The sequence below is a fragment of the Pseudopipra pipra genome, chromosome 1 (assembly GCF_036250125.1).
Source record: "Pseudopipra pipra isolate bDixPip1 chromosome 1, bDixPip1.hap1, whole genome shotgun sequence".
Classification (NCBI taxonomy): Eukaryota; Metazoa; Chordata; class Aves; order Passeriformes; family Pipridae; genus Pseudopipra; species Pseudopipra pipra.
In genome coordinates, this window is record NC_087549.1 from 102,807,834 (window position 1) to 102,833,651 (window position 25,818).

Consider the following 25,818-nt stretch of genomic DNA (forward strand, 5'->3'; position numbering starts at 1 on the left):
GGTCTCTTGTTCTTTGTGCTTCACTTAAAAACATGATCTTTCCTCGAAACAGCATTGCTGATTAGAAACTGAATTCCAAAAAGTTACACTGATTTATCTGGTGCAGGATAGCTGCATGATGACTGAAATTAATAGTAAAGCTGAAGCACAGTGCTGCATTGCAAATTACTGCAACTTAAACTGTTCTGTGGTTGGTGACTGCACACCTTTATGCCTGGCTTTGACTACTAGCTAGAAATATTCTGATGGATCTAGGTTGTAGTATGTTACATGGAGTCTCTTGCTTTTCTCCAAGGACTACTGTGAAGTTATTTTTCTCAACACTCATTAGAAGGATTATTTTAATTTTCTGAATTCTATATTTGTTCAATTTTTGCAGCAAATATAAAATGCACCAATCATCTTTTCCACTCAAAAGCAATGTGCTTCCACTGTAGAGGTCTTCACAACACAGCATTTACCGATGTTGAATTAAGCTGTCATTGGGATTGATGAATATAGTCACATTATCCATGTAAATCTTCCTGGGTTTTTCTTGGTGTATACTAAACCTAGAAGTACATTTCCATTAGATTTAGGACTGTTATTTTAGATGTTGAACAACTGGAAATTACCTGCCTGAGGATGTGCAGCTGGAAAGATGCTATTTAAATGCCAAGAACTGTGTGCAATGTAGGACAGCTGTGTATCCAGGACAGGGTGGAGCAGATACAAATCAGCATTAATCCAGGTTTAACAAATCATGCTGTAGTGCCTGCTCTTAAGCAGTGAAAGTTTGATATCCCCTCCAAAATGTGCTGTGTCCAGAACTGTGTTATTTGTCTGATGTGACTTCCTGTAGGGAAAGTTAGAGCATCAGCTAGATCCTAGCTGATGATCCTAGGGTGAGAAAACCATTTCTTCTATGGAAAGGCATTTCCTCTTCTAACACTACTTAATTTCCTTAATTGTTCCTGTTATAAGACAGCTAACAACTGTAGAGCTTTGTTAAAGTAAAATATTTTGGTTCCATAAAAATACAACCTTGAAGAAAACAGAAAAAACAGAAAAAAAAATTTCTGTTATAAAACAGAAAAAAAATTAAGTCCATATGGGTGTAAAAATCTCTCTTAATTAAGGAAAGGTTAGGATTTGTCAAAATGAAGCAGAGCATTAGGACCACAACAGTTACTGCAAAATTAGGAGAGGAAAGGGAACTACCTGAAGGGATTATCTTTTTCCTGTAAACACGGAGAACTTAATTGAGTCTTTGCTTGCTTGTGCAATTAGAATCACAACGAAGCTGGTGATGCATTGAAATCAGTGTACCCCATCTCTTCAATTAATTTGTAATGCCAGCATGCAGACTGAATTACACAGGTGCCTGTTCACTAATCCTCACAGGGAAATGTCCTGAGCTGCTGGGGTATCACCTTACTGTCTGCCACCTTCCAGTAGCACTCTGTGAGATCCGGCTGGTCTGGTCACTGGGTGAGAGTCCTTGTTGTGGGCCTTACCAAGCAAAGAGAGGCAAAGACTGTCTCTCAGAAGTTATTGAATAAAGGTGCTTGCTCCTAAATCCTCTAGGAAAGCAAATTAACAGAAACAGCACTAGATTGGTTAAGAAATTACATTATTCTATTAATTTTAATCAATTGGTGCTAATTAAAATGAACCAAAGGCATTTGGCCAAGTGTGATGTGTCTTCCAAAATAACACCAAAAATGTGCAGGTCTCCATTGCTCCTTGTGTTACAGGACTGTCTGGGCCCTGCTGCAGGGAACTTGCAAATTTTGCAAAAAACCATGCAGGAAAATGATTTTTCTTTGACAAGCAGGAAAGATGAAGGAAACAACTGGATGTATTCTCATTTCTAAATGCGAGATGAATTCAAATTACTTGTGTTCCCAGTGCAATGCAAGACATCTGCCCAAGGTACGAAGTTAACTGAGTTGGACAAAACTCTATTACTCCTTGGAGAAACATATTCAAAAGGGAACATGTCAGCCCGCTTAGGCTTTCTGAAGGTAGTGCTTTTAAAACATCTGGCATTACACTGCCCCTGTGTGCTAGTCAGGTCCAACTCAAGTAGGTTCAAGTCTGCTGAGCAATATTTGTTGTTCCTCAGCTGTAAGTTAAGTCCTTGCCCTGAACAGTCTGCCACCTTGACAGTTTCCTTGAGGGTGATGGCTGCCTGGCAGAAACAATTAAAATCAAATAGAGAATAAGAAACAAACACGCAATCCAGTGAAGGTCATGACAACGATGGTTGTTTTAACCACACCAACAACTGGAAAAGGAACTGTGCAAATTTTCAAGACAATTAAAAAGAAAATATTTAACATACTGAACATGATTAAAATGGTTAAAGGATTGCAGCACCTGTTAACAAAGCTGAGAGACTTGGAATTGGAGAAGGCTCAGCAAGGAATCTTATCAGTGTGAGGGAAGACTAAAGAGAATGGAGCTAGATTCTCTTTAGTGGTGTCCAGTGGCAGGACAAGAGGCTGTGGGCACACACTGAAACACATGAAATTCTGTTTAATCATAAGAGAAAGCTTTTTTTACTGTGAGAATGGTTGAACACTGGTACAGCTTGTCCAGAGGTCACAGAGTCTCCATCCTTAATGATCTTCAAAAGCTGACTGGATGCAGTCCCAGGTAATATGCTCTAGCTGACACTGGTGGGAATGAAACACTTGGGCTAGATGATCTCCCAAAGCTTCTCCCAACCTTAACTGTTCTGTGGGATCTAGGGTCTTTTATCAAAAGGTGAATATTTTCTCAATAAAAATGAAATCAGTGTTTCAGTGACATAATGAAGTTAAATAGAACTTAATCTGCTCCAGCGTTCCTTAGAAGAAAAGACTGCAAAGGGCCCAGGTGCCCTTTTGAAGTTATTTGGGTTTTCAGCAGCTGCTAGGTTTTGAGACCTTTGCTCTCCCTGTTTTCCTGGCATGTTCCAGCTCCCTTGGCTGCTCCTGCTGCACCTGTGTCCTCTCTGAAAGCAGCCGTGGGCTGTGATGTATTTAATGGGAGCCACATGGCTAAAGCAGCTTGGCACCAACCTGCTGAGTTTGGTTTTTTTTTCCCCTTTGAATATGTGCATCCTAAAAGAGCTCAAACATGGAGAGGAAGTGACTTCTGCAGCTCTTCAAGGTCATGAGGTAAGAAATTCTGTGTTTGCTGACGCTGGTAATAAAACAAAGGCAGGGATTTGACTGTGATTTTACTCTTGTCCCACTGTAATGATTTGCTGGCTTCCAGCTCCACCCATTGCTTTCTTACTTCTCTGGGTTTAAAGATTTGATTTAGAGAATTGGTATGATATGATGATACTGCCTGTTCCTACAGCTCTGGTGACCCTGTTGGTTGGTTTGGATGACTGGGCGTGCTCAAAGTTAAAGGGGTGCTTTGTTGGGTCTCTGGGGGGAAAGTGAGAGATGAAACCTCTTTGCGGGCCCTGCTTCCCTCAAGAAAGGTACCAAAATCTCCAGTATTACTGGTAAGGTTTGTGTGAGGATACATCTTCCAGGTCTGGAAAACCCAGGGTTAGAGCCAGGCCATGCAGTGGTGTTGTGGTGCAGCAATTTGTGAAGCCAGAGTGGGGATCTTGTGTGTGCCAGCTCAAGAGCCAAGGAGGTGGTGAGCCAGCATTGTGCTGCCGGCTGGGGTGCTTGTGGCCAGGTTTCCTGAACACTTGCTCCCCTTGCAGCCATTGCAGGCTCCAGGCTTACTATGCACACAGAGGTGACAAAATGCAGATGAACAGCAATGTGTGCCAGATGCAGCCAGTGAAGACATAGGGAGGGACTATGTCTGACTGAACAGGCTGGGGTTGCTCTCCACAGCCACATCATCTTTGGAGATTAGGAAGAAATCAAAGCTGCAGCCAGGAAAGTGGTAATTGATGGATGAGAAGTGGTTTATTTGGCTTTTTCTTGTCAACTGTTTGATTCCCCACCAAACTTCTTCAGTGACCAAAAGCTAGAGTTGATCAAGCTCTGAGACACAAGGTGTCCTGGAGATCTCCGTATCTCTCAGATGTTCTTGCTAGCTGGGCTGCAGTAGTGCACGGCTGATATTTTCACATCACATGGTTTATATTTTGTTTTACAAAACCAGTAAGGAGTGATTTCAATCTGGGTAATGCTGTCTCTCTTTGATTCATCCTAATCCTCTCCCTGGTGTGCTGGGCTCTCATGCGGGTTGGATCAGGTCTCACAAGAGCTGTTCATCCTCACTACTCTTTGTGAAGTTCAAACTACAGCATGTGTATTGTTTCTTTCTAAAATTGTTTGTCCAAGATGCCTTTGCTGTGGTCCTTCAGTATCTCTTTCTTTTTACTATGGCGTTTGCTCTTCAGGTTTGTTCAAAAGCCACCTTGCCCATCTTGCTGGGTCCTTGTTGAACAAGAAAGTGCTCACTGTTATTCAACAATTCTTTGATCTAGTTTGCCCTTCTCTGTGAAAAGCTTTGCAGTGCCTGTGTCTCAGGTGGGTTTCTAGGATTCAAATTTGAATGAAGACATGGAGAGGGAGGAAAAGGGAATTGAGTGATATAAGCTCTGGGCTTTCCCAGCTTGATTAAGCATCTCTGTTAGAGTGAATCCAAAATACTCTTCTGTCTGGAGGTTCTTAATGGCTCATGTGTTACTTTAAGGTACGAAGGCAGGACAGTTACTTGTGTTTTTTCAGTGTCTCAGACTGTGCCTTAGGCTTTGCAATTGTTCACGTGTGCAGTTTGGGGTGGGAGTGGAAAATGCATGCATTTGGGTTTTTTTGTTTGTTTGTTTGGTGTGGTTCGGTTTTTGGTTTGGGTTTTGGGGTATTTTTGGTGTTTTGGTTTTTTTTACTTATTCCTCAACTTAGTTCTGGTGATGGGGAATTCTCTACCTGATAGACAGAATCATGGCACAGTCAAAATCTCCTATTGTAGTCAGAGTGAACTGGGGCAGTACTTCACCTGTTCTGCACCTGCTGAGTGTTCTCCTCCCTAAGTAAATGTCCCCTCCTGAACTCATGTCAGGCAGTGCCAGTGAGGCAGTGGCTTCCTCTGAGTGACCTTCAGTGTGAGCAGTGAGTCTCTTCCTGGAATTCTTAAGTTACAAGGAATAGCCTCAGCTATTTCATGAGCTTTTTAATTATATCTGTAAGGGAGCAAATCTACCTGATATGTGGCGTGGAGGGTGCTGCTGCTGAGCCTCACCTTTGCTGCTTCATTGCTCCTGATTTAGGTAAGACCTAAAACTGAAGCAGCAAGGGAATCGCTTTGAGAAGCTGGCTTGGTCTTCTGGCTATGACAGAGCAGCCCAACTGTCCTGACTTTGGTCTTCAATTGTAAAACAAATGTAAGTTTCCTCCCAGTTTGTTTATTTATTTCAAATTCATAATACCAGCACACACAGGGCATAACACGTGACTTCTCTGGAACAGTAAGTCTTTTGCAAGGTATTTATTTTAGGTTTCTGTTGAACACATGAATAAACTAGCAAAAGAAAGAAATTACAATTACAACAATGATGAGGTCAATCTTAGAGAGAAAATTGTCTTGAGAGCACCCACTTAAGTGAAACTGTCACTTGTGACAACTGTGTACATTCATGGACACAGCAGGATGCAATCGATTAATGGCTCCTTTGGCTCAATGGGAGGCGGAGAGCAGCTGTCTCTGATTTTTAGCCTTCTTGCACACCAATGCTTTCCACCGGGGAGTGGTAAACAAGGATATTCTGACCATCCCGTAGTTTCAAGGTGACATCCTGAAGGCACCAGCTGACACAAAACAAAGGAGATTTTTACCTTCTATCAATCACAGTAGTAAAGTCAGTGTAGAAATAGCTGGCACAGAGAAACAAATCATTCCACACTTCTACTGCTTTTAAAAATTCTCTCAACCGTTTTAAAACTTGGTTTGCAAGTGCCAGCTTCTGAAAGCTGTTCTCCCTAATAGCATAGCACAGCCCAGATTCAAAGCTCTGGGATGCCTGTTTCCTATTTGCTGCAACTCAAATAAAATCCTGCCAGCTCTTCTTAGATAGGATATTCCTTCCCTGACCCATTGCCTTTTTTTCCTCTCCATCCTGCGGGTGCATTCCTTACTCCACTCCTCTCTGGCCTTGGAGCCAGACGGTGTTGCTAAGGAATTATCCTGGCTTGGAGGAGTTTGAACACTGTGTGATCACTCAATGTGACTGCTGAAACCCTGACAGGGTACAACAGTGGTTACTCAAAGAAGGAAAACTGCATTTGTTGGAGACTGAGGGGGAGTCTTTTCCTTCCTCTAAGCTCTGCTCCAAACCCACTTCTGAGAGACTGTTCATGCTGCTTTTCCAGCTGGAAAGGACTATTATTTTGGGGTACTAAAACAGGATTTTTACAAAAGCTCCTGGTGCTCACCCAGCTCTGCTTTTGCTGGAGTCAGTGCTGAGTACATACAATTAGGTAATTAGGCTGCCGCACCTCTGTGCAATGGGTCTGCAGCAGGGCTCTTTGCTCCCTCTGCTTCCACTCCCAACCCAGGACAAGCAACTGCCTCCTTTATAACCGGGCTTGAAGGAGGAACTGCTCCCTCCCCACAGTGTGGCCTGGGATCTCAGCCCTTCTCTCCATTCACTTTGGGGCAGGCAAGTGTCATTTTGCACAACTGGTGCCTTGGTTGCCCTCGCCTCTGGACACCCTCCCCACCCCTGCACTGCCTGTGCTTGAGCGAATGCCTCTTCCTCCTGCTCCGAATGAGCTCACAGATTCCAAATTTCCCTTTTTTCAGTTGCCTTCTCTTTTATAAACAAATAAACCCCTACGGACAGGCTGCACACTCAGAGTCAGATGCATTTCTGTGGCTTAGGAGCCTAAACTACTCTTGCACAGAGCACTCAACTCCCAGTGTCATAGAATCATAGAATCAGCTGGGATGGAAGGGACCTCCGAGATCATCAATTCCAACCCGTGATCCACTACCGCTGTGGTTGCTGGACCATGGCACTAAGTGCCACATCCAGTCTTATCTTAAAAACCTCCAGGGATGGAGAATCCACCACTTCCCTGGGCAGCCCATTCCAATGTCATGTACCTATGGGTCTGACTGCCTCCCCAGTCACTGCTGGAAAAGCACACATTCATGATCTGTGGAACTCCACTAGGATAGCCTGTGTACATGTTTGTTACTCCCAGCCATTTTACTGTTAGTTCCTCATCTGGGTGCAAGGACATCAAGTCCTGCCTTAGCCCCACATGAAGCTGTACACAGGACCCTGCACACAGATGGAGTTGGTTGAGTCTGACAGATTCATCTGCCATAAATCCTCTTACAAGAAGATGCCTTTTTTTTTATCTTAAGCTTATAGAAATACATGGAGAGCTTTAAAAACTTTTAAAAACACTTTAAAACAAAACTCTGAGAGATATATATTCATTAATGTAGTTCAACACCTTGCAATCTTCAGTTATCCTCACAGAAACTGTTATTTCCCTAGTCTGTGAGGGGCTAAGGAGTGAGGAGATCAGAGCTGAGGCACCAAGGAAGTGATGTGTGCAAGAAAAGTGGCTGGGGACCTCTGGGGTTATCTCTGGTCACTAGGGAGGAGGCCAGGCCTGGTACTGAGTTTTTCAAGTCCCAGTCTAGTGCCTTCCTCACATCATTTTACACCTTACTGCCTGTACTTACTCAGAAGAGAAACACTAAGTCATGCTCATCTAATTATGAAAATAAAACATTACCATATGGCTGGTGGCAGCTAAGTAAGAGTTTTGTAGCTTTTGGTTTCTAAATAGAGCTAACAGAAGTGCCTAACAAGAGCTTTGCATCTAATAAAACAGTGTTTTGCAATGGAAGATGGACTTTGAATTCACATAGCAATTCTTTGCCCAGTTCTAGAAGCCAGTTTACCCTTGACAAAGGAGGTTGTCAGGCTTCAGTACTACAAAAATGTAAAGTCACTTCTATATGATGTGGAATCAGAGCATCCTTCAACTGTAATATATCTGTTCTAGCAATTTTTTTTAACCATAAGGACCATATTTATGAAATGAAAAAAAAAAATCCTGCATTTTCAGCTCGCCTTGCATGGCTCTGATGAAATGTGTGATTTGTTTACTGCAATCCATACCAGACTAGAGTTAGGATTGCTGTTCAACAGCCTCTGCACCTCTGTAGGGAGCAGGGGTGGAAGAAGACAATGCGTTACCTTGGCTCATAGTATTTGTATGTGTACCAAGCTACAGTTTGCAGAACACAGTTAACACAGATGAATGGCTCATGTTGCTCTTCTATTGGCACTCAGAGAGATGAATTCAATACATTTCTCAACTCATTTATATTTTAGTCATAATGATGTTAATGACCTTTCACAAGACCTTCAGACAGGAGTTTCCGCTTGCTTTGTGTGCATGATCTCAGCAACACGGATGACTAAAGCAAATATCCTGCTCTACTCTTCTCTCCTACCACTTCTTTCCCTGCATCCAGACATTTCTCCCAGCACCTCCCCCAGTACACACCGCTGACGGGAGTGGTCCATCTCCGAGTTAATGTAGAGGTATCCCGCTGATTTTGTTCCAGACACTGGTAGCTTTATCTGCAAATGTAAAAGCATGTTAAAGATTCAGCAAAGCAAAAAGGACATTTACTCCTTCTACAGTTAAAGATATAACACCTCTTTACCTTAAGCTCTAAGTATGTTTTTCACTGTATCTCAGAGTTTGACCAAGCCATTCTAACAGCTAACATGTGTGTGGCTACACAAGTATGCCTGTTCTGCCATGCATTAATCTCTCTCTGCTGAAAGAATGTACTGTTACAGCTGCAACCCCCAGGGAAAATCACTCGCTCTCTGAAATATTTATGAGCAAACACCTTTCCTTACCAGAATGCATGGTCATCCAGAGGTAATCTGCACTGTTAGGGCTTCTCATAACCATAACAAGCCAGTAGGTTGAGATCCTCTACAGATCAGTTCCTCAACACACACCAAGACAATAAGACTTTCAGTGATTTTTCCTTTTTTTTTTTTTTACAATGTCACAAATTCTATCACTCAGTTATTGACAAACAAAGCTGGAGCTGCAGCAGTGACCAAGGTGGCCAACTGTACTTGGTCTAATGTCTGAAAAAAAGAAATACGTTTCAGGTGTAGCATTTGCTGGCGGTGTTGTAATCACAAAGAGAAAATGCCAGGTGTTCTCCAACAGACCAAGGAGATGGGAATGTTGTGGAGTAAGTAAATTGACCTATGTTATAATGATGATTAACTAGTTTGTTTTATGAGAACATGAATGCTTAGGAGCATGAAAAAGCAGAGAAGAAAGTTGGTGGTTTATGTCTTGGGTGAGGTCAGTAGAAGGCAGGGTTTGACTTCACCCTGAGTCACCCAAGTGACTAGCATTCTTAAACAGTGACATAGGAAAACACCAGTGGGAAAGGTTATCTGCCTTTCAGTCAGCATAAGAGATTGTGTGGGGTTTTGCACATTTGTTTCCTTAGACATGTTTCTTGGTAGAATCTATAAAACCTGGGAAACATTTTGGCACAGGGTATCATGTGAGTGCAGCCTAGCTGGAGGAAAATGTAAAGAAATTTTATATGAGTTGGTTAAAGGCTGGGGTTTTATCTTGCCCTGATAGTCCCTCTCCTTCATGTACCATCTGAATCATTCCTTAATGCCCTTGCTCGGTCCCTAAAATTCAGAACTACTCAACAGGAAGAACAAAATTATTCCGACGTGACAAGTTACCCCAGTGAAGGACCTGGAGAGTCGATAGGGACATTTTGTGTCACCAGCAAAACAAGGGAAGGGCAACTAGCCCTGGATTAAGGGGTAAAAACACTGATGGAAAGTCCTTTTCAGGCAACAACACTGAGTGGAGGTGGACTTGTGTTAGCAAGGTTTGCTTGGGCCCAGCCCTGAGCTGACACAAGGCAGCCTTGTGCAATACTTCAGCACGCAGTGCAGCATTTTCCAGTCACTATGTAACCCCCACGCTCAGTCTCAGGCTGGGCAGCAGTTCTCCATGACACAAACTTACAGGTGCTTTTAAAAACCACACCACCTGTGCTGTACCACAGCATAGCCTGTAAGTGGCTATAAAACTTCACTCTGAACAAAGCTTTAAAAACTAGCATGGGATATATCTGGGGGGGAAAGGAAGACAGGTGCTATTTTAAAGCTGGATCTCATATGTATCTGAAAATAATTTTGTGGCTTAGAGTTGCAGGAGGGCTATCAACTGGTTTGAGAGGTCCCTTGGCATTCTGTGATGTGCCCATACAGCACAACAGGAAGATGCTGCTATTGCTGTTTCTAGTCTAGTAGATTTATACTTTGGAAATCCATTCGTCTTCCAAATCAACTGGTATCCTATTCTACTGCCTTTCAGTGTCCTCAAATGACTTATGAGCTGCTGATCAGGTCACAAAATCCCCTGGCTGATCTCTTGTCACCTGACATCTTGGGAAGCCACCCTGTGACACCACCTCCCCAGCATTACCTGTGCTCTTTCTGTGTCTACGCGATTACTCCCATCTGTCAGTCGGATGTTGTGAACCTTAAGAGGGGGGGCACCCAGGGCTTCCAGGGCATCAGGATTGCTGTTCAGTTGCTCCAAAGCTTGCTGGTAATACTGGGTCCTGGCAAAACTTTCTAGGTGAGAGAAACAGGGTAGTGAGGAGACTGTTCACTTAAAATCAAAACATATGCTAAAAAAAAAAAAATTTCTCAAGATTACCACACCTTTCCTGAAGCACAGTCCAAAACTATTAATTAGGAGAAATTTGGCAAAAGGAAGAAACACACCCCGTCATCAAATGTTATTCAACTCATTTAAGTGAAAAGGGCCCTGAACATAGACTGTTCCATACTGACATACAGTTCAGCTTATGGCTGTGTCTCCTCACTTTTCATGCATTTGTAGGTCATCTAAAAGGAAGAAAAATAAGAAAAAAAGGCACAAGGATGAATGTCTGAAATGTTCTAATGGTAATTCAAGTTTGTGGGGTTTTTTTATAGGAGGCACATAAAATACCTTAAGAATGGAGAATATTTTACAGACATTGACATAAGACAGGAACAGCTGCTGCTGTGGAACTATTGCTGTGGTCTTGATACAGCTTTCCAAGTGGCAGCCACAAAGCTGCAACCCTACCAACAGATGCATTAAAAGGGACAGATGCATTAAAAGGGAGGCACAAGGAAGCACCATTAGAGTTACTGGTCAAGCAGCCACAATAGCACAGGAGATGGATGCTGCAGTGTTGGCATATGGAGGACAATTGAGGTAAATTGCTATTTATCAATGTCTGGTTGCTACGTGTAGCTGTGCCGTGGGTGCCAATGGACAGTGCAGAGTTGAGAGGCTGGAAACTTGCCGACCCTCCTTATGGTGGCAGGTATTTGCTTATTAACAGTTTTAAGGCTTGCTTGCTGAGATTTCTAGATGTACTCAAGCCAGCATAACTTCACTCTCTTGACATCAAGAAGGGCAGAATTAAGCCAAAAGTGTGCATTTGCAAAAATCCGACTCTGGTAACTTTGCCCTCACATTTCAGAGAGTTTAGAACAAGGTGTAAGGTTTGTTTCCTAGTCTCTTGCCTGTCAGTATTAATCTTGGAGCATGAGGCAGAAGGATGCTGTCCCCTCTTCCTAATTAGAGGCATCCTCTGTGAGCAGGCAGCATCCAGTTGGCATAGAAACAGCTTTGCTAGGCTGCAGCCTGCGCTGGATCTCCCCCGGCCCCCCCGGACCATCTTAAGGAGCTCCAGCACACCAGTCATTTAGTGCCTACAGATTATGGCAAACAGCCACCCAGACCACGTTAAAAATATGATGTTGTCCATCCTGCAGGTTGGAGGGGAAAGGGGTTCTAGTTTCCTGGTGCTCCTTCTCAGCTCTTCCTTGTTAGCATCTCATGCATTAAACATAAAATACCCAACTAATCCATTTGTTCACACATCTCTTGGTAGAAAAGCTGAAAGGATGCTGGAGTTTGCTGAGCAGACCTGTTCCATGAGAAGGGTGTGGAGGTGATAAGAGTCAGTAGAAATAGGATTACCTGAGTGTTTGCACAGAGACCACGTGCATGCAAACTTCCCTTCAGTCCAAAGAAAGGGAAGAAACCCTCTCCAGCTGCCTGTCACCAACTTACCAGACAGCTACTCAGTGGCCACTGATATTACAACAGAGGCAGAAGTAGCCATCGTGTTGCACCACTTGATTGCACAGCTAAGTGATGCAGGAATCAGCCCACTTTACTTGCTGTATAGCACAGGGGGTGACTTCCCCACAAGATTTCTAGATACCAATGCTGAAGTTGAAAATTAAAAAATGTTAATGTCCTTGTTAAAGCCAGATTCAATATTTTAAAGCAAAGGATCATATTTCTGTCATGTACTCTGGAGCTTGAGGGCATGAGCTGCCTAAAATTAAATCCTGCTTTCCAGCCTTGTCTGATTTATTATTAATATGTGTAAAATGAAGGGGAGGTTTCAGAGCTTATCTGAAGGCTTGAGAAACAGGCTCAGCTACACTTTTCTGGCAGCATCCTCTGATATAAGGGTAGGTGAAAAGCAATAGTCTTTGATAGCACCAACAAGAGGCCTATAGCACCCCCTGAAAGAGAGGCAAAGCCCATTTCTGTTCTGATGCTAAATATCTAGAAGCTGTTTTAGAGAAAGGCAACATCTATCATTTGGACTAGTAATTTGGATTCTTGGCCAGAGACGTGTAGCAACTAGAGATGTCTATAAACAGCAACATCATCTGTCTAGTTTTTCTCTCCTTGTCCTGGTCTTCTCAGTGCTGATGCTCTTATCTATCCCTCATTCAGGAGAAACTAATGACGTCTTAGCACTTCACAGGTGCATTGTGTTTAGGGGCAGCACCACATAGAGATTTACAGATAAAACTGCTAGACACTAATACCTTCTTGCAGATGGTCCTTTTTTATTGCCCAGTTATAAAATCTCAGTGAAGAAATGAAACCTGTATTACTGCCTAAGCTTTCACTTCACCCTCAGGAAACCCCCAAAACCCAGACTTTCTTCTGACCACAACAGCTTGCTTCCTATGCAATATTCGCCTCTGGAAGTGCATGCAGCAGTGCTTGGGAGAGCAAAAGCCCTGGGGATGAACAAAGCAGAGCCCACAGAGGCAGAACCCAGAGGCTCACCCACACTTCCCTTAACTTCATCTGCTTTTCACATCTTGCATGCTGCTATTTTCCCCGCTACACAAAAGCCAATGAAAGGGGCAGAGGAGAAATAAGGTTGCTAACAGCAGCAAGACTTACTTTGCATAAGATTATACATCACGATGCATCCCCCGCCACTGAACAGTCCCATGAAAACAGCCATTTGCTGCAGTTTTTTCAGAGAAGCTGGCATTTTTCCTCCCTGAAAAGAAAAAGGGAAGACATTTGTTGTAAAAGAAGAAAGCCAAAGGGTTACTTCTCCCCCTCCTCCTCTTTCCTAAAAGCCCTTTCCAACCAGGCCTGAATGAAAGTGCAGTGCACAGGCATTGGGCTCTTGCTTGCTGGGGCCCCACCGCTGGCCCAGAAGGAAGGGTAGTGAGAACAGAGCAAACTGGGAACCCAGCTGGGTTGAATGTTTTTATTCAACTTCTTTTAGTGATGCCACCACTTCACTAATTGCTGAGAAGAAAATGACCTCCCTGGTGTGGCTGGGGGCCAGTGCGGTGGCATTGTCGTGGGGGCTGCCGGTGCCCGTGTGCTCGTTCGCACACTGTGAGCATTCAGGCTCCGGGGGCCAGATTTCTCTCTCGAGTAAACTCCTCTAAAGTAAACACGCTTGCGGCAGGGATGGATTTGGCCTGGAGTCTTAAGGGACAGAGCCAAGCCAGCACTGTGCCAGCAAAGATAATGGAGCCAGGGTGTGCGTATTCTGTTGTGTCATTTTTTTCCCAAGCCATGGATAAACAGGAAGGCTCTTGCAAGCTATTTTTCTTCCTTCCTGCACCCCCTAGCCCAAACTTGCCCTGTTAATGAGTCACAATTTTGGCATTTGAATGTATGACCCAGCAGAATAAGAAACACCTCTGAGAAAGTCAACCTACTAAACATTTCCACAGTTTGAGTAAGAGGGGGACTGTGTGGCCTGAAGAGCCTGAGCTAATGTTCCTGCCCACAGCAGGTTAGTAGGATTCAAGCTGAGTCGTCAGTGGGGGAGTAGCATGTTGCTTCAGGCTGTGGCAGGATGGGACTTGAACAAACATCTGAGTATCAGCTTATGCTCTTGATACTCTTGCAGCTGGGATGGGAAAGAGGAATGGTTTTGACAACAATTAAAAAAACACATTAGCAAAAAGCTGCTCTTTTCAAAGAGGCATGTAGACATACGAATAATTGGGGTAACTGTTTGGGATTTCTAATCCCAAACACTTGTCACATGATGGTGTGACTAAACATTACATTCAGCAAGAGCTGGTTAATAAATCAAGGCCCAAACCAGCTACAGAAATGTGACCTGGGCAAGGCCGTTTTGAGTCCTGCTGTGAAAACCACCTCTAGCATCCCTCAGGTATGTGTTAGTCAGATATTGTTCAGTTGACAACCACAGTTTAGAGAGGGTGGAGAGGCAAATGTCAGGACTTCTTCCCATCGTGGCTGGGTTAGGGTGACATTGGCAGCCTCCCTCTGCTCACGACTCTGCTGACATGCCCATATGCTGCCTCTTGCATGCTCTAGCCTGAGGAAAACTGAGTGCAACTCATGTATAAATTTCGTCTACTGCTCTGTTGGCACTAGCATTTAATTGTAAAGCATGCTATTCCTCTGGTGAATGCTTTCCTTATTAACTAGTTCCCTTGATTTTTAAGAATTCTTTATATTTAGGTTTACTGTTTAATTTACTTCAAATTTGTGGATCACTAGTAGTGATAGAAATGTCTATTTTATGTCCCAAAATGCCCAAATTGTGCCATTGGTACAGTCCTCTTCCTCCTGATTCGTTTCTCTGATGAGTTTTCTTCATTGCTTCCCCTGAGGAACTTGAGGGGCATGAGAAGTTGCAGCAGAGGAAATAAAAGTGTGGTTTTACAGGGAAACAGGTAGCCATTTCACAAGGATAGTGAGAGCTTTCTGCCTGCATGCTTGTGTTTGCAACTTTCCTTAAATCCCTGTAAAATCTGATTAATAACCAAGTTTCTTGTAAGATTCATCTGCCCAAGAGGAGGATCTGACACTAACACCACATAACAGGGATGGGGAAGAAAAACCGTGGTAAATCTGGAGGGAGGATCAGATACAACAGGTTGTGACCTGTGGCATTTGTTTTTGCCCCTTCCAAAGTTGTGGCTAGGCAAAATTTGCTTTCTGTGATGAAATTCAGGGTAATTGAATGCAAATGTCTGGGGGTGGGGGTACTGCTGGCAGTTTGCTGAGTAAGAGTGGGAAGACATGGAGCTCTTGCAGCAGTGAGGAGGTTCTGACTGAGGCTCAGAGGACTTAACTAGTAAACAACGGAAATCAGAGGCTCTGTAACTCGCTGTCAGTGGGTTTGAGGTTTGTTAGGTCTCACGCTCTGCTTGCACCCAAACAAGGGAGATGGATGGAATAGGAAGAGCTTTGTGCTGACCAGTCACATGCTCACACAGAATCTCATCACCACCACTGTCGTGCCAAGACAGTGACATTTGGTGAGGGAGTTTGGCTGCTGAGAAATGGTGATCCCATTAAGCACTGCTGCCCCTGATGTGCTGTCCCTGCCTGCAGATGTCATCTGTTGCTGGTCCTGGTGAGGCAGAAGTGTGGAGGGCTGAGGTGTGCCCAAGGTCCTCTTTACGGTATGTAGCCGGTTGTAGTTGGCTTCCTGCCAAACCCCACTGACTACAGCTGAAAAACCTCCCAGAAGAATGAGAAAAAAAAATAGCAAAAGCTATATAAAATATATATATTTTACATATATCACAGATATACAATTAAGGTACTATGTACATATGAATACAGGAACCCCAAACCGCTCCCAAAAGGGAAAGAGGGGAAGGGAAAAGGGGAAGAAAAGGGACAAAAAGGGATAAAAAGGGACAAAAACATAACAGGTGTGCACAACCAAAAAACCCGGTAACCAACAAAATAAGGAACTAGCAAAATCTTATCACTTCCCTTGAGAAAAGCAGGACAGCCAGACCCAGCCCAGCACTTTCCCCTCACACGTGATAGACAACAGCAGTTGCTGCAGGCCTCAGCTCCAGAAAAGCAAGGCCGACGCAGGGACCTACCATTCCCAAACCTCGCTGGAAGAAGAGAGAGAGAGGTCTCTCTGACCAGCTTATTTATACCTCAGGTTACGTAAAGGAATAGCATGGAATACTTCCTTGGTTACAAGCTGGTCTCCAGGAAGGCCTAGACTGAAACTATCACATGGTAACAGGGAGAACATCTCCATTGCTTGCTTTAGGTCACAGTGGGAAGCCCACGGGCTGGACCACCCCATCCCCTGGCTTGACCTTGATGCTCTCCTCTCACTTGCTTCTCAGTTGTTTTCCCAAGCCAGTCCTATGACAGCACATTGAGGGAAGAGGTTCAGAGCTCGGTGTTTAACAAGCCTCTCAAGACTTTGCAAACCCAAGGACAGAAGTGTCCTTGGAGCCCAGTGCATCACTCACAGGAGGGCTGCTGCTTGCCTTCCCTGCCATCCTGGTCCCTGGTGGAATGGATGCTTGGATATTACATCTTCTGGCACACAGCTGCTGATGACTTCTGAATGGTGACAGTGGAGATACTAATGGTATCAGCTTGTGGAAGACCAAAACGTAGTAAGGATCTGTTGTATGCAAGAACTCATCACTAGGATTTCTGTCCTATGGCCAACTGTGTTTGCTGCTCCAATCTGCTGCTCTGCTGAAGCGCCGTGGAGGTGGCTCACTAGGGAAGGGAAGCAGAGGTGTGCCTAGAGGCATGCTTCCTGTCCTGAGCATTTCTGAAAATTGCTTACAGCCTGCAAAGTGTAGAGGCTCTCAAAGGGAAGGATCAAAGCCCCTCCACTTCATTTGCCACAAAGGCAGTAACTGTAAGACAATGCATTTGGAAGAATCTTACAGATATAGGGGCAATTGCCTCCTAAGGAGGGAAGTTCATGTTGCTATCTGTGGTGGAGATCTCCCCTCAGAAACTGTTATACCACTAAAATAGTATGCAAGTCAATTGGTGGAAAAACAGATTTCTTCACAGCCGGTAATTAAAAAAGCACAGTTTCCAAACTACGCTGTTCTGCAGACATCTTTTCCTCCACCTCATATGCAGTGGTAAGAAAGATTAAGCGGAGATTAGCACATACAAAAATCAAGAGAGGAGACGCTAAATCACTATAAGTAGTGTTTTAAAAAAATAACTAGTAAAGAGTAACGGTAATGTTTGCTTTGTGTCTTGAAAATAGCAAGATATGGAGGAGAAGGTAGTATTCAGGATTGACTTTGAAGCTGAGTGGGACTCAGGCAGTTAATGAGACTTAACAAACCCAGAGAGGTAGAAGACTCCCAGGGTCACATGTGAAATGGTGGGTTACTGCAACAATAAAATCTGTTTCTAATTAGACTTTGTTTTCTCCACAGAGGATCTTCTAAAAATAGGCTGGCCTTAAGAGTCTCCCTTATTTTTCACAAATTTGAATTTTCTGTCTCATCTCTGAAATTTGTGTGGCAGAGGTTGGTCTCAGGCACCTCCATCAAAGGCGGGTAATAGTGAAGCAAGGGCATTTTCACCAAGCCTCAAACATTAATTTTATTCTCCTCAGAACTGAGCAAGGGAGCTGGGACTGCAGGTTCTTTAGGGAAGGCATTTTCTCCTCCTTCTCCTACTCCCGATATCACCAAGCTCCCCTAGCATCTCCAGATTCTGGGTCATATCACAGATCCAACAGTAAACAATAATATTGCTCTGAAATAAGAGAGAAGTAGCTTGATCCATGCAAACTCAGTGTGATTGCTGGCTAACTCAATCTGGGCTAGTGCCTACCCACCTCGCCAATACAATATAATGAGAGGCCACCAAGGCAAGCATCTGAGAGCCTTTAAACCACCTTGAACCACTGTAGTCCTGAGGTATTGACATGACACACTAAATACATGTGGAAAAGACTACAATGAAATTAAAATTTATCAATAGACCTGAGCATCTAACTTCAAAGCTGGAACTGTTGCCTGACCCTTCTGCAATGAAACATCCCCTTGGGCTGGTGGGATTTGAATTGGCCCTAGGTCCAGCTTTTCTGCAAGCCACTGAGGAAGTCACAGAAGATGAAGGGAATGTCAGGCAAACTACACAAGAGCACACACTTGTATTTCACATTCTTGCTTTCCTGCCTATCCATTGATCTTGTAAGATCCATAAGGCATTTGGGTGTATGCCAATTTCTATACTAGTAACATGCCAGGACAACATTTTAGAGACAGCTTCTTGACACTGCCTACAAAATACCTTCACCAGTATTGTCACCAAAAACAGGACAGTACAGCAGAAGTGTTTTGATAGGATTTCAGCATATTATAGTCCCCTTTTTTCACAGAAATAGTCTCAACATACTATTTACCTATTTCTGAGAAGTAACAGCACAAATTTTGCCCCTTGCCAGCATGTTCAGAAACACCAAAGACCAAAGTCTTGTGTATGAACCGCTTTCACCAAAACCTTAGAAACTTGTAGGAAAGAAGTTTGCTTAATTCACAGTCAAATCAAAAGTCAGAGCAATACTTTCCTTTTTTTTTTTTTTTCTCTGCTATGTGATTCTTCTACAGATGCACTGAAAATGCATATTTTGGCATTTAGGGAGGTAAAAAACCTTTTCAGCCAGCTTTGAAATGGTCCCTCCCAGGGTCTCCTCGTGGATCAGTTCCTAGAAATGTTTAACTTACCTAGTGTAAACGCATTGAAAGGAGAACTCTACATATGAGAAACACTGTTTCTTGGCTTGCCAGTAGTCCAAAATTTATTTTCTGCCTTTGCTGCTGGCTAATTAACAAGGAAAGTGAAAGCAGTCAATAAAGTGATTAAGGACTCCAAACAGCCACCTTACTCTTGTAGCTGTATCACTTGTCCTGGGGCACATGCTACAGTGCAGGTGGCCTTCTCAGCCAGTACAAAGCCTGTATGGTGCCTTCAGATATCTTAGTTTTATTTCCCTTTTTTCCTCTCTTGGGCACTCTTATTTTCATGTTTCTGTTCTATTTGAAAATAGCATTTCTATTCCACTATCACAGACTACTTCCCTTTGTGCTCTTAAGCTACATGGTCTCATCCGGTGGGCTCACCTGTACTGCATTTCTTTTCTTCCTATCCACCCACTTTCACCCCTCTATGTGCCCTCTTACCCTGCAGACTATTGCAACACCACCCCAGTGCCGAGCAGGCAGAAGCAGTGGAGCCACCATTCCCATTGTCCAAGGAGCCTTCTCCTGCTGTCCCTCAGTTTCTCTCTGTGAAAACGGAGTCTGTCTTCCTAACCGCAGGTTACAAAGGCAGGTGCCAAAATTCTTTATTGGTTTTCTCTAAGTTGGAAAGATGCTACAGACTAGATTGTTCAGTCTTTTTGAAGGCTGCGTCCATGTGCAAGCCAGATCAACAATCTGCTCCAGATCACCCTCCAAGACATCTAGAGCTGTCTGTACTTTGTACTGAAATACAAGGGATATCGCAGAAACAAGGCATGACTAGGGCGTGTTACTAGAGAACCAGGATAATTATAGCTACAGTGTGACCCATTTTTGCTGTTATTGGAGGATGACATTATAGGTTAATGCCTCATAATCTGTCATTAGCATCCCTAATTGTATGTTTCTGTAATTGGACACCATGGAGGGGGGAAGAAGGTGTGAATGTTCACCTTTTGTGTTTTAGAGGTGAACTGCAAAGGATTTAAGAGTAAGAATTCATAAGTAGGGTAAATGAAAAAGTTGCACCCAAGGTGCATGAAGAAAAGATCACTGGTGTTTATGGTTTTAACAGTGAGGGGTTTACCTGGAAAAGCTCTGGGACAGCTTCTTGGCTTCCTTGCCGCTGGGAGTGAGGTCATGGGTGCTGCAATCCAAGGTTCAAAAGAAATGCTCTGTGCTGTACCTGCTCTCCCCACAGCAAGCGGCACAGCCCAGCTTCCAAATGGGCATGTTAAAATAAAAGAATCACATAAGAAATAGCAGATATAGTCCTTTGACTGTCTCGTGCTGCCAGGATGAGATGGAATAGCCCTCTGTGCTTAGAAGAAAGGGACTGTAAAGCCAGGGACGTTTTTGTAGTGTGGCGTGTTTTCTGTATATAGTTTCCTAGAATAGGTTCACTGAACCTTCAAGGTAAGGGAGTAATGAAGAGTACAAAACGATTTCTCATGGAAAGATCAACGAGTTTGCAATGCTTTCTATGAAGTAGTAACTACTTAGCTTTCTTGGCAGTTTGTGGGCATTTATCTCTGTCCAATATATTCACTATGCCAAAGACACCGACAGAATCTCAAAGCAAAACCCAGTGACCAATCTTGCTTTAGGTCAACTTACTAAATCCTGAGATGTGGGAAAAAATCAAGAAACACAAGGAGTCTGTGAGAACCTTCTTGGCTAACAGGTCACATTTTACCTTGCAAAGAGAAAAGCAAATGGTCACAAAAGCTCATAGAAGTACTGCAGCTGTCACTGGGTTAGGAACTGTATGTGGCTATGTTAAAAGTTAATACCAACCTGGAAGTTCACAATCTCCAATCCTGATAAGGCTTGTGCTTGTCTGTAGCCTTGCTAACTTCAATAATATGAGCCACATGCATGCATTAAATAGGCATGCAGTAGATGGTGACCTAACGGAACCGAACGCCAGGGGAGGCAGTCATAGGGAAAAAACGCTCAAAGCAGGAACATAGTGTAAATCATAAGATGCTTGCTCCCTTAAAATGTGTCTGCTTCCAGAAATGAGGGGATAAAAGATGTGATTTGCTCTGCTGTGATCAGCATAGAGCCTGATTTACAAAACTTTTAAAATATCAGTGGAGTTGGAGAGGTTTGCAGCCCTATGGCCAAAACCCTTGCTGATCTAATGCATTTTATTATATAATATTATAGCAGTACATACTTTTGGCATTTCACAAACACACTGCTCTTATTCATAACTTCCTATTGAAAACCAAAACTAAAAAAAAATGCTATCTTAATTCCCCTCAGATCCTCAGATGTGGTAAGTTTATTTCAAGTGCCCATCTTTACACCCTTCCTGAAGGGCTCCTCCTTCAAAAAAGAAGGATCCTACCCTTGCTCTGAAAGTCAAGTCCCTTTTAAATATATCAGATCAACACTTAAAGCCTAAGGCTTTGAGGAAAACTAATTACTTTCAAACATCTTGGACATCTGGATCATTTACAGAAGTTGGTCCTTGCCCATATGAGCAGAACTGGTTCAGTATCAGCTAAATCTGTTAACACAAATTAGGATCTGGGGAAAAACTAACCTCAAAGACTCGTGACTTTTTAATAAGCATTGAGGACCAAAAACAGCACAAGACCAACAGGGATTCTGACCTAGAAACATTCTATTCTCAGAAAGACAAAAAGGGGGAAAAAAAGTTATTATGGGAACCATCAAAAATAAATGAAAGAAAAGAAGTTCTCATAGTACTTGAAGGTTTCTGTTCAGACAGATCCAGCTTGTTAACTTGAGCACAGAGCTGCACAAGATGGAGGGTGCAAAAGGGCAAAGGAAGTGATGGAACCTGTCACCACTGCACATGCAGCATCTCGAGTCAGATCTTTAATTTGATCTGGGCAGTAGCTACTGATTTATCCATCCACCCTTGGAAAAAGGAAAGGATATGCTGGACACTCACAAGACAGTTGAATGTGAATCAGATTCCCTTCCAAAAATGAGTCAAGAGGAATTTCAGAGAACAGCTGACCGCAATCCATATTTTCCTCCTCAGAATATGTGTGGGAAAAGATCTGAGGAAAAAATATCTCTCTGTTTAATACTTTAAATGTTACTCACTAAATCTTTGGTCCTTCAACAGTTTCTGTTAGGGAATGCAGGATCTTTTTTTTCGTTGTGAAAAGCTGTTGCAGAAAAACATGGAACAACTTCACAGGAAGTCTGTGACAGGTCAGACACTTGGTTCCAAGAGACTTGGGCTGTGTCCCTGCCCATGAACCATGCCTTCTTTTAGGCTAAAACATGCCAGCCTAGACAGATTCAGCACAATTCCAGGGCTGTTTCCTACAGCAAACCTACCTTTAGGGATATGGGGACAAGCTTTGCCTATGGAGCTACAGCATAGGGCTTTGTCCAACAAGGAGGTGTGACAGTGCAAGAGCTGGGCAAAAGCACAAACCACACCTTTGCATACTCTTGATGGGTGAGATTTTTCAAAACGTTGTGTGTTTTGTGTATGCTCAACAGGCAATACCTTCACAGGATCGTTGTTTTCTAAAACTGTTGGGATCTTTGAAAATTCAGCATCTGCTTTACGGCATTTTCAAGATACATCCTCACTAGTAGCTTTCAAACAGGGGTGTTAACAACATTCCTTATTGCTACTGTAATCTTCAAATACTCGTTTGTGGGGTTTGATGATCAAATGCTAGATTACCAAGGGCTCAGTACAATGAAATTTGACAAATGTGGCACACATGAGACACATAGGTGTGCTGTGATCCATTAGAAAAGGAAACAGGACCAGTTAGCGGGGAATGACTGCTGCTAATGATGCTGGTAGGGATCTGTGCCCACAGACTTCTTAAATTGAAGGCTGAAGAGGAAATACTTTGCCTTTGACCACAACACACACATTTTTCTGTTTGTTTATGTTTTGTTTTCCCATCACACACTACTCAGCTTTCTCTTTGTGGGAATTAGGAAGAGCGATGAAGAGATACAATCACTTTTATACAGTGTTACTCCCAGGAACCTCTGCTTAGATAGAAAAAGCCCCCACTTGGCCTTACTTTCAATTTACCCCTGAATTTTGCAGTTCATATGATGCCAGCACAAGCAAAGCAGAAGACGGTGCTCCCAGGTTTCACAAGCAGCTTAGGGACTGATTCACTGTATCATTGTGGCTAAAACCATAAACTTTGGGTGTCTCAATTCACACATGTAAAAATAGGTGACTAAACACTTCCTAGTTCCTACTTTGCTGGAAGATACCAACATTTAATGGCTGCAAAGGGCTCTGACAGTCTAAGATGTAATTTTACTTAGGTATGAAATTGCCCATGTGCAGTACACACATGTTAAGAGGCACAACAATATGTTCCAGACAAAAAAAATATTTTGCAGTCTGGCACAGGGCGTGTTGTAGGACCAGCAGAATAATTATAGCAGCTGCAGTTGGCACTTATTAGAAAATTAAAGAAGCTGTTAACAGGTCATTAATAATCTGTGACTACCTAACTTAATAGTATTCTTCAGTCAACAGGCATGAAGGTGAGGGGGTGGAGGAAACAGTCACACCTTTTCTAAGTCACTGTAGAACACCGATACCCTTATTTTTCATCACTTTGTAATCTGCTTGTTTACTTCCCTCCTGGTGTCTCTTCCCACTGGCTCTTCTCTCACTGCTAACTCTCACACCGAAGGACCGCAAGACTCATGGCCAGGGAAGCCAGCAGCAGCACCTGCAACAGCAAGTCCCACGGGAAAGCCAGCCCTCTCTGCAGTGTCTCAGCCTGGTAGCTGCCTCCCTGCTGTTCAGAGTTGCCTCTAAACACCTTTCCTGAGTCTGTGCTGCTACTTTTAAAGACCGTTTTGTCTGTAAGGCATCCCGGTCCATTTACAACACACTAGGATTTGTTCTCTTGTGTTTTGCTCCTTGCCTTCTGCGTGTAAGCAGATGGCTGGAGGAGGAGGAGGAAAAAGCAACTTGTTTCCCTGCTTCTTCAGACAAACACATGCTCTTCAGAGCAGACAGATGCCTTAAAGTCAGATCCAGGACATCAATTCATCTTTTAGGTTCAGCTGTAGCGTATAAAGCATTTACTGGCTCTGGTCTAATGCTTTTTGACATTGTCAGGCCCCCTTCAGTGAACTACTGCCTTGTAACCAACTTGACAGCAAGTATTGTTCTACATTTATTAATACCGTACATGTTATCTTCGAGCTGACACGTTCCAAGGCCAGGCATCAGCTGTGCTCAGCCCTGGCTTCAAAAAAAATATTCAGACAACAGCACAGACCTCCTGCTGCTAATAAGTAAATAAATAAATAAAAACATGCCTTCACCATGCTGCTGCCACACAGTTTTACCCTTTCAATCTCAATTTTGCAGTAATTTTTATTTTACTTGTGGTCATAAAAATCTGAAGTACCCACTTTGTTGCACCCTCCTCTTTTTGGCTTCTTTAGGAAAGGAGTTCTGGTTTTTTTTCCCGAGTCTTCTTTCTCTCCTTTCTCTCTCTTTTGTATGCCAACCTAAATTCAAGAAACTTGAATCTACATAAAAGTTAATTAACTTCAGGAACTGTTTTTCCTCTCCTCTCCTTTTATTTTATTTTTTTTAACTGTAGTCACTATAATTTTCTATTATTTTAAAAATGTTCAGCTTAATGAGTTATGTTTACTTAGTCAATAAGCTGATGATGCCCATGACAGGACCAGAAGTGTTTGGTTAGCAGCAGGGAAGGGAAAAAAATCAATAACTCCAAGCATTTGGCAGCTTTGTGGGCAGGAAATCATTTGTATTCTCTGGTTTAAATCAATGACCTTCTTTTCTTTGCTGTTCCAACAGGAAATTATAAACTCTGTGAACACTATTTGCATAGTGCCTTCTGCAATACACTTGTATATGCCTGGGCAAAACAATATGTTAACCCCAGCAGTGTTTCTCTGAGGTCCCTGTAAGAGAAACACAGGCACTTTAGCACAGAGCTTTTCAGCAGGCACTTGTATTTACTAGAAGAGGAGACAGACTAGAAAAGATGTGAAAAGAGCTCCTTCTCCACTTCCAACAGCACCACCAAGAGATGAAGGCATTATTATTTAATAACAGGGTTGTCTACTGCAGAGTATGAAAAAATGCCTTCTTTGTAACTTGGCAAGATTTTGTATTTTCAGTATGACAGACAGAAACTTGCTACTTCTACATGAAAGCTGCATTTGCACTTTTGTATCTTGCCCTAATGTGCCAGGTACAATTTGAAAGTGTTACATTTTTGCTTAAACTCATCATTACAGAGTTCTTGTTTTTGAAAGTTTCAGCCTCCTCTGTCCCATCCTTTTGCAAAATTCACTTAAGAAAAAGAAATTGCCACCATATCTTGCCATGCTTATGGGAAGCTGTTCCAGGGAGGTGACATTCCGAGAAAAGGCAGTGTTGAACTTGGCATTGAATTTGCCTTCTAACATTTTCTGCTGCCCTGCACCACTTTAAGTCCAGATCAGCTATTTTTTTTAGCATGTAGGAGAGCTGGCATTCAAGAAGACAAGCAAGTCACAGGAGACAGAGGTATGTGACACCTTTTTCTATATTTCCCCCAGCGTGATCACAGTGCAGCCCCGAAGTCTGGGACTCCTGTCTATGGCCAGAGCTAAGTGTTGCAGGCACCAGCAACTGGCACTGTAAAGCCCCTGGACGTACTTATTTTCATCCTGTGCAGGAGAATGATACAGTAAATCAGTATGGAAAATATGATGATAACCCCAGAAACTACCAAGGCCTCAGTGTAGTCTTCACTAGAATCAAATGTCATAAAATTCAGGCATCCAAATTTCTCTGCTTTGCTTTTTCACATGACAAGTCCTTTCAGAGTAATTCTCAGCATGCCTCCCGTGCTCCCAATGCCGCTGGCACAAAGATGTAGTAATCAGTTGATACTTGAAGTATATTTATTAGTTATGTCACAGTTCTCCCTCTCTGAAACAAAAAGGAGAGGAAT

At 43.1% G+C, this 25,818-nt stretch overlaps 1 protein-coding gene across 5 annotated transcripts in view; it reads right to left on the reverse strand.

Moving 5' to 3' along the window:
* Positions 1–5,401: 5,401 nt before the first annotated feature.
* LOC135420786 (cytochrome c oxidase assembly factor 1 homolog) overlaps positions 5,402–25,818 on the reverse strand; it is a 53,172-nt gene continuing 32,755 nt past the window's right edge. For 3 of the 5 annotated variants that reach the window (XM_064668617.1, XM_064668625.1, XM_064668636.1), the window contains 4 exons: positions 13,260–13,362; positions 10,464–10,615; positions 8,478–8,554; positions 5,402–5,753 (listed from right to left, as the gene is read on the reverse strand). In XM_064668617.1, the coding sequence (XP_064524687.1) occupies positions 5,657–5,753; positions 8,478–8,554; positions 10,464–10,615; positions 13,260–13,362 (429 nt within the window). In that variant the 3' untranslated portion in view covers positions 5,402–5,656. Of the gene's footprint in view, positions 5,754–8,477; positions 8,555–10,463; positions 10,616–13,259; positions 13,363–15,576; positions 15,828–25,593; positions 25,767–25,818 lie in introns of those variants that run through there. The other 2 variants (XM_064668598.1, XM_064668608.1) reach the window with 2 other exon arrangements.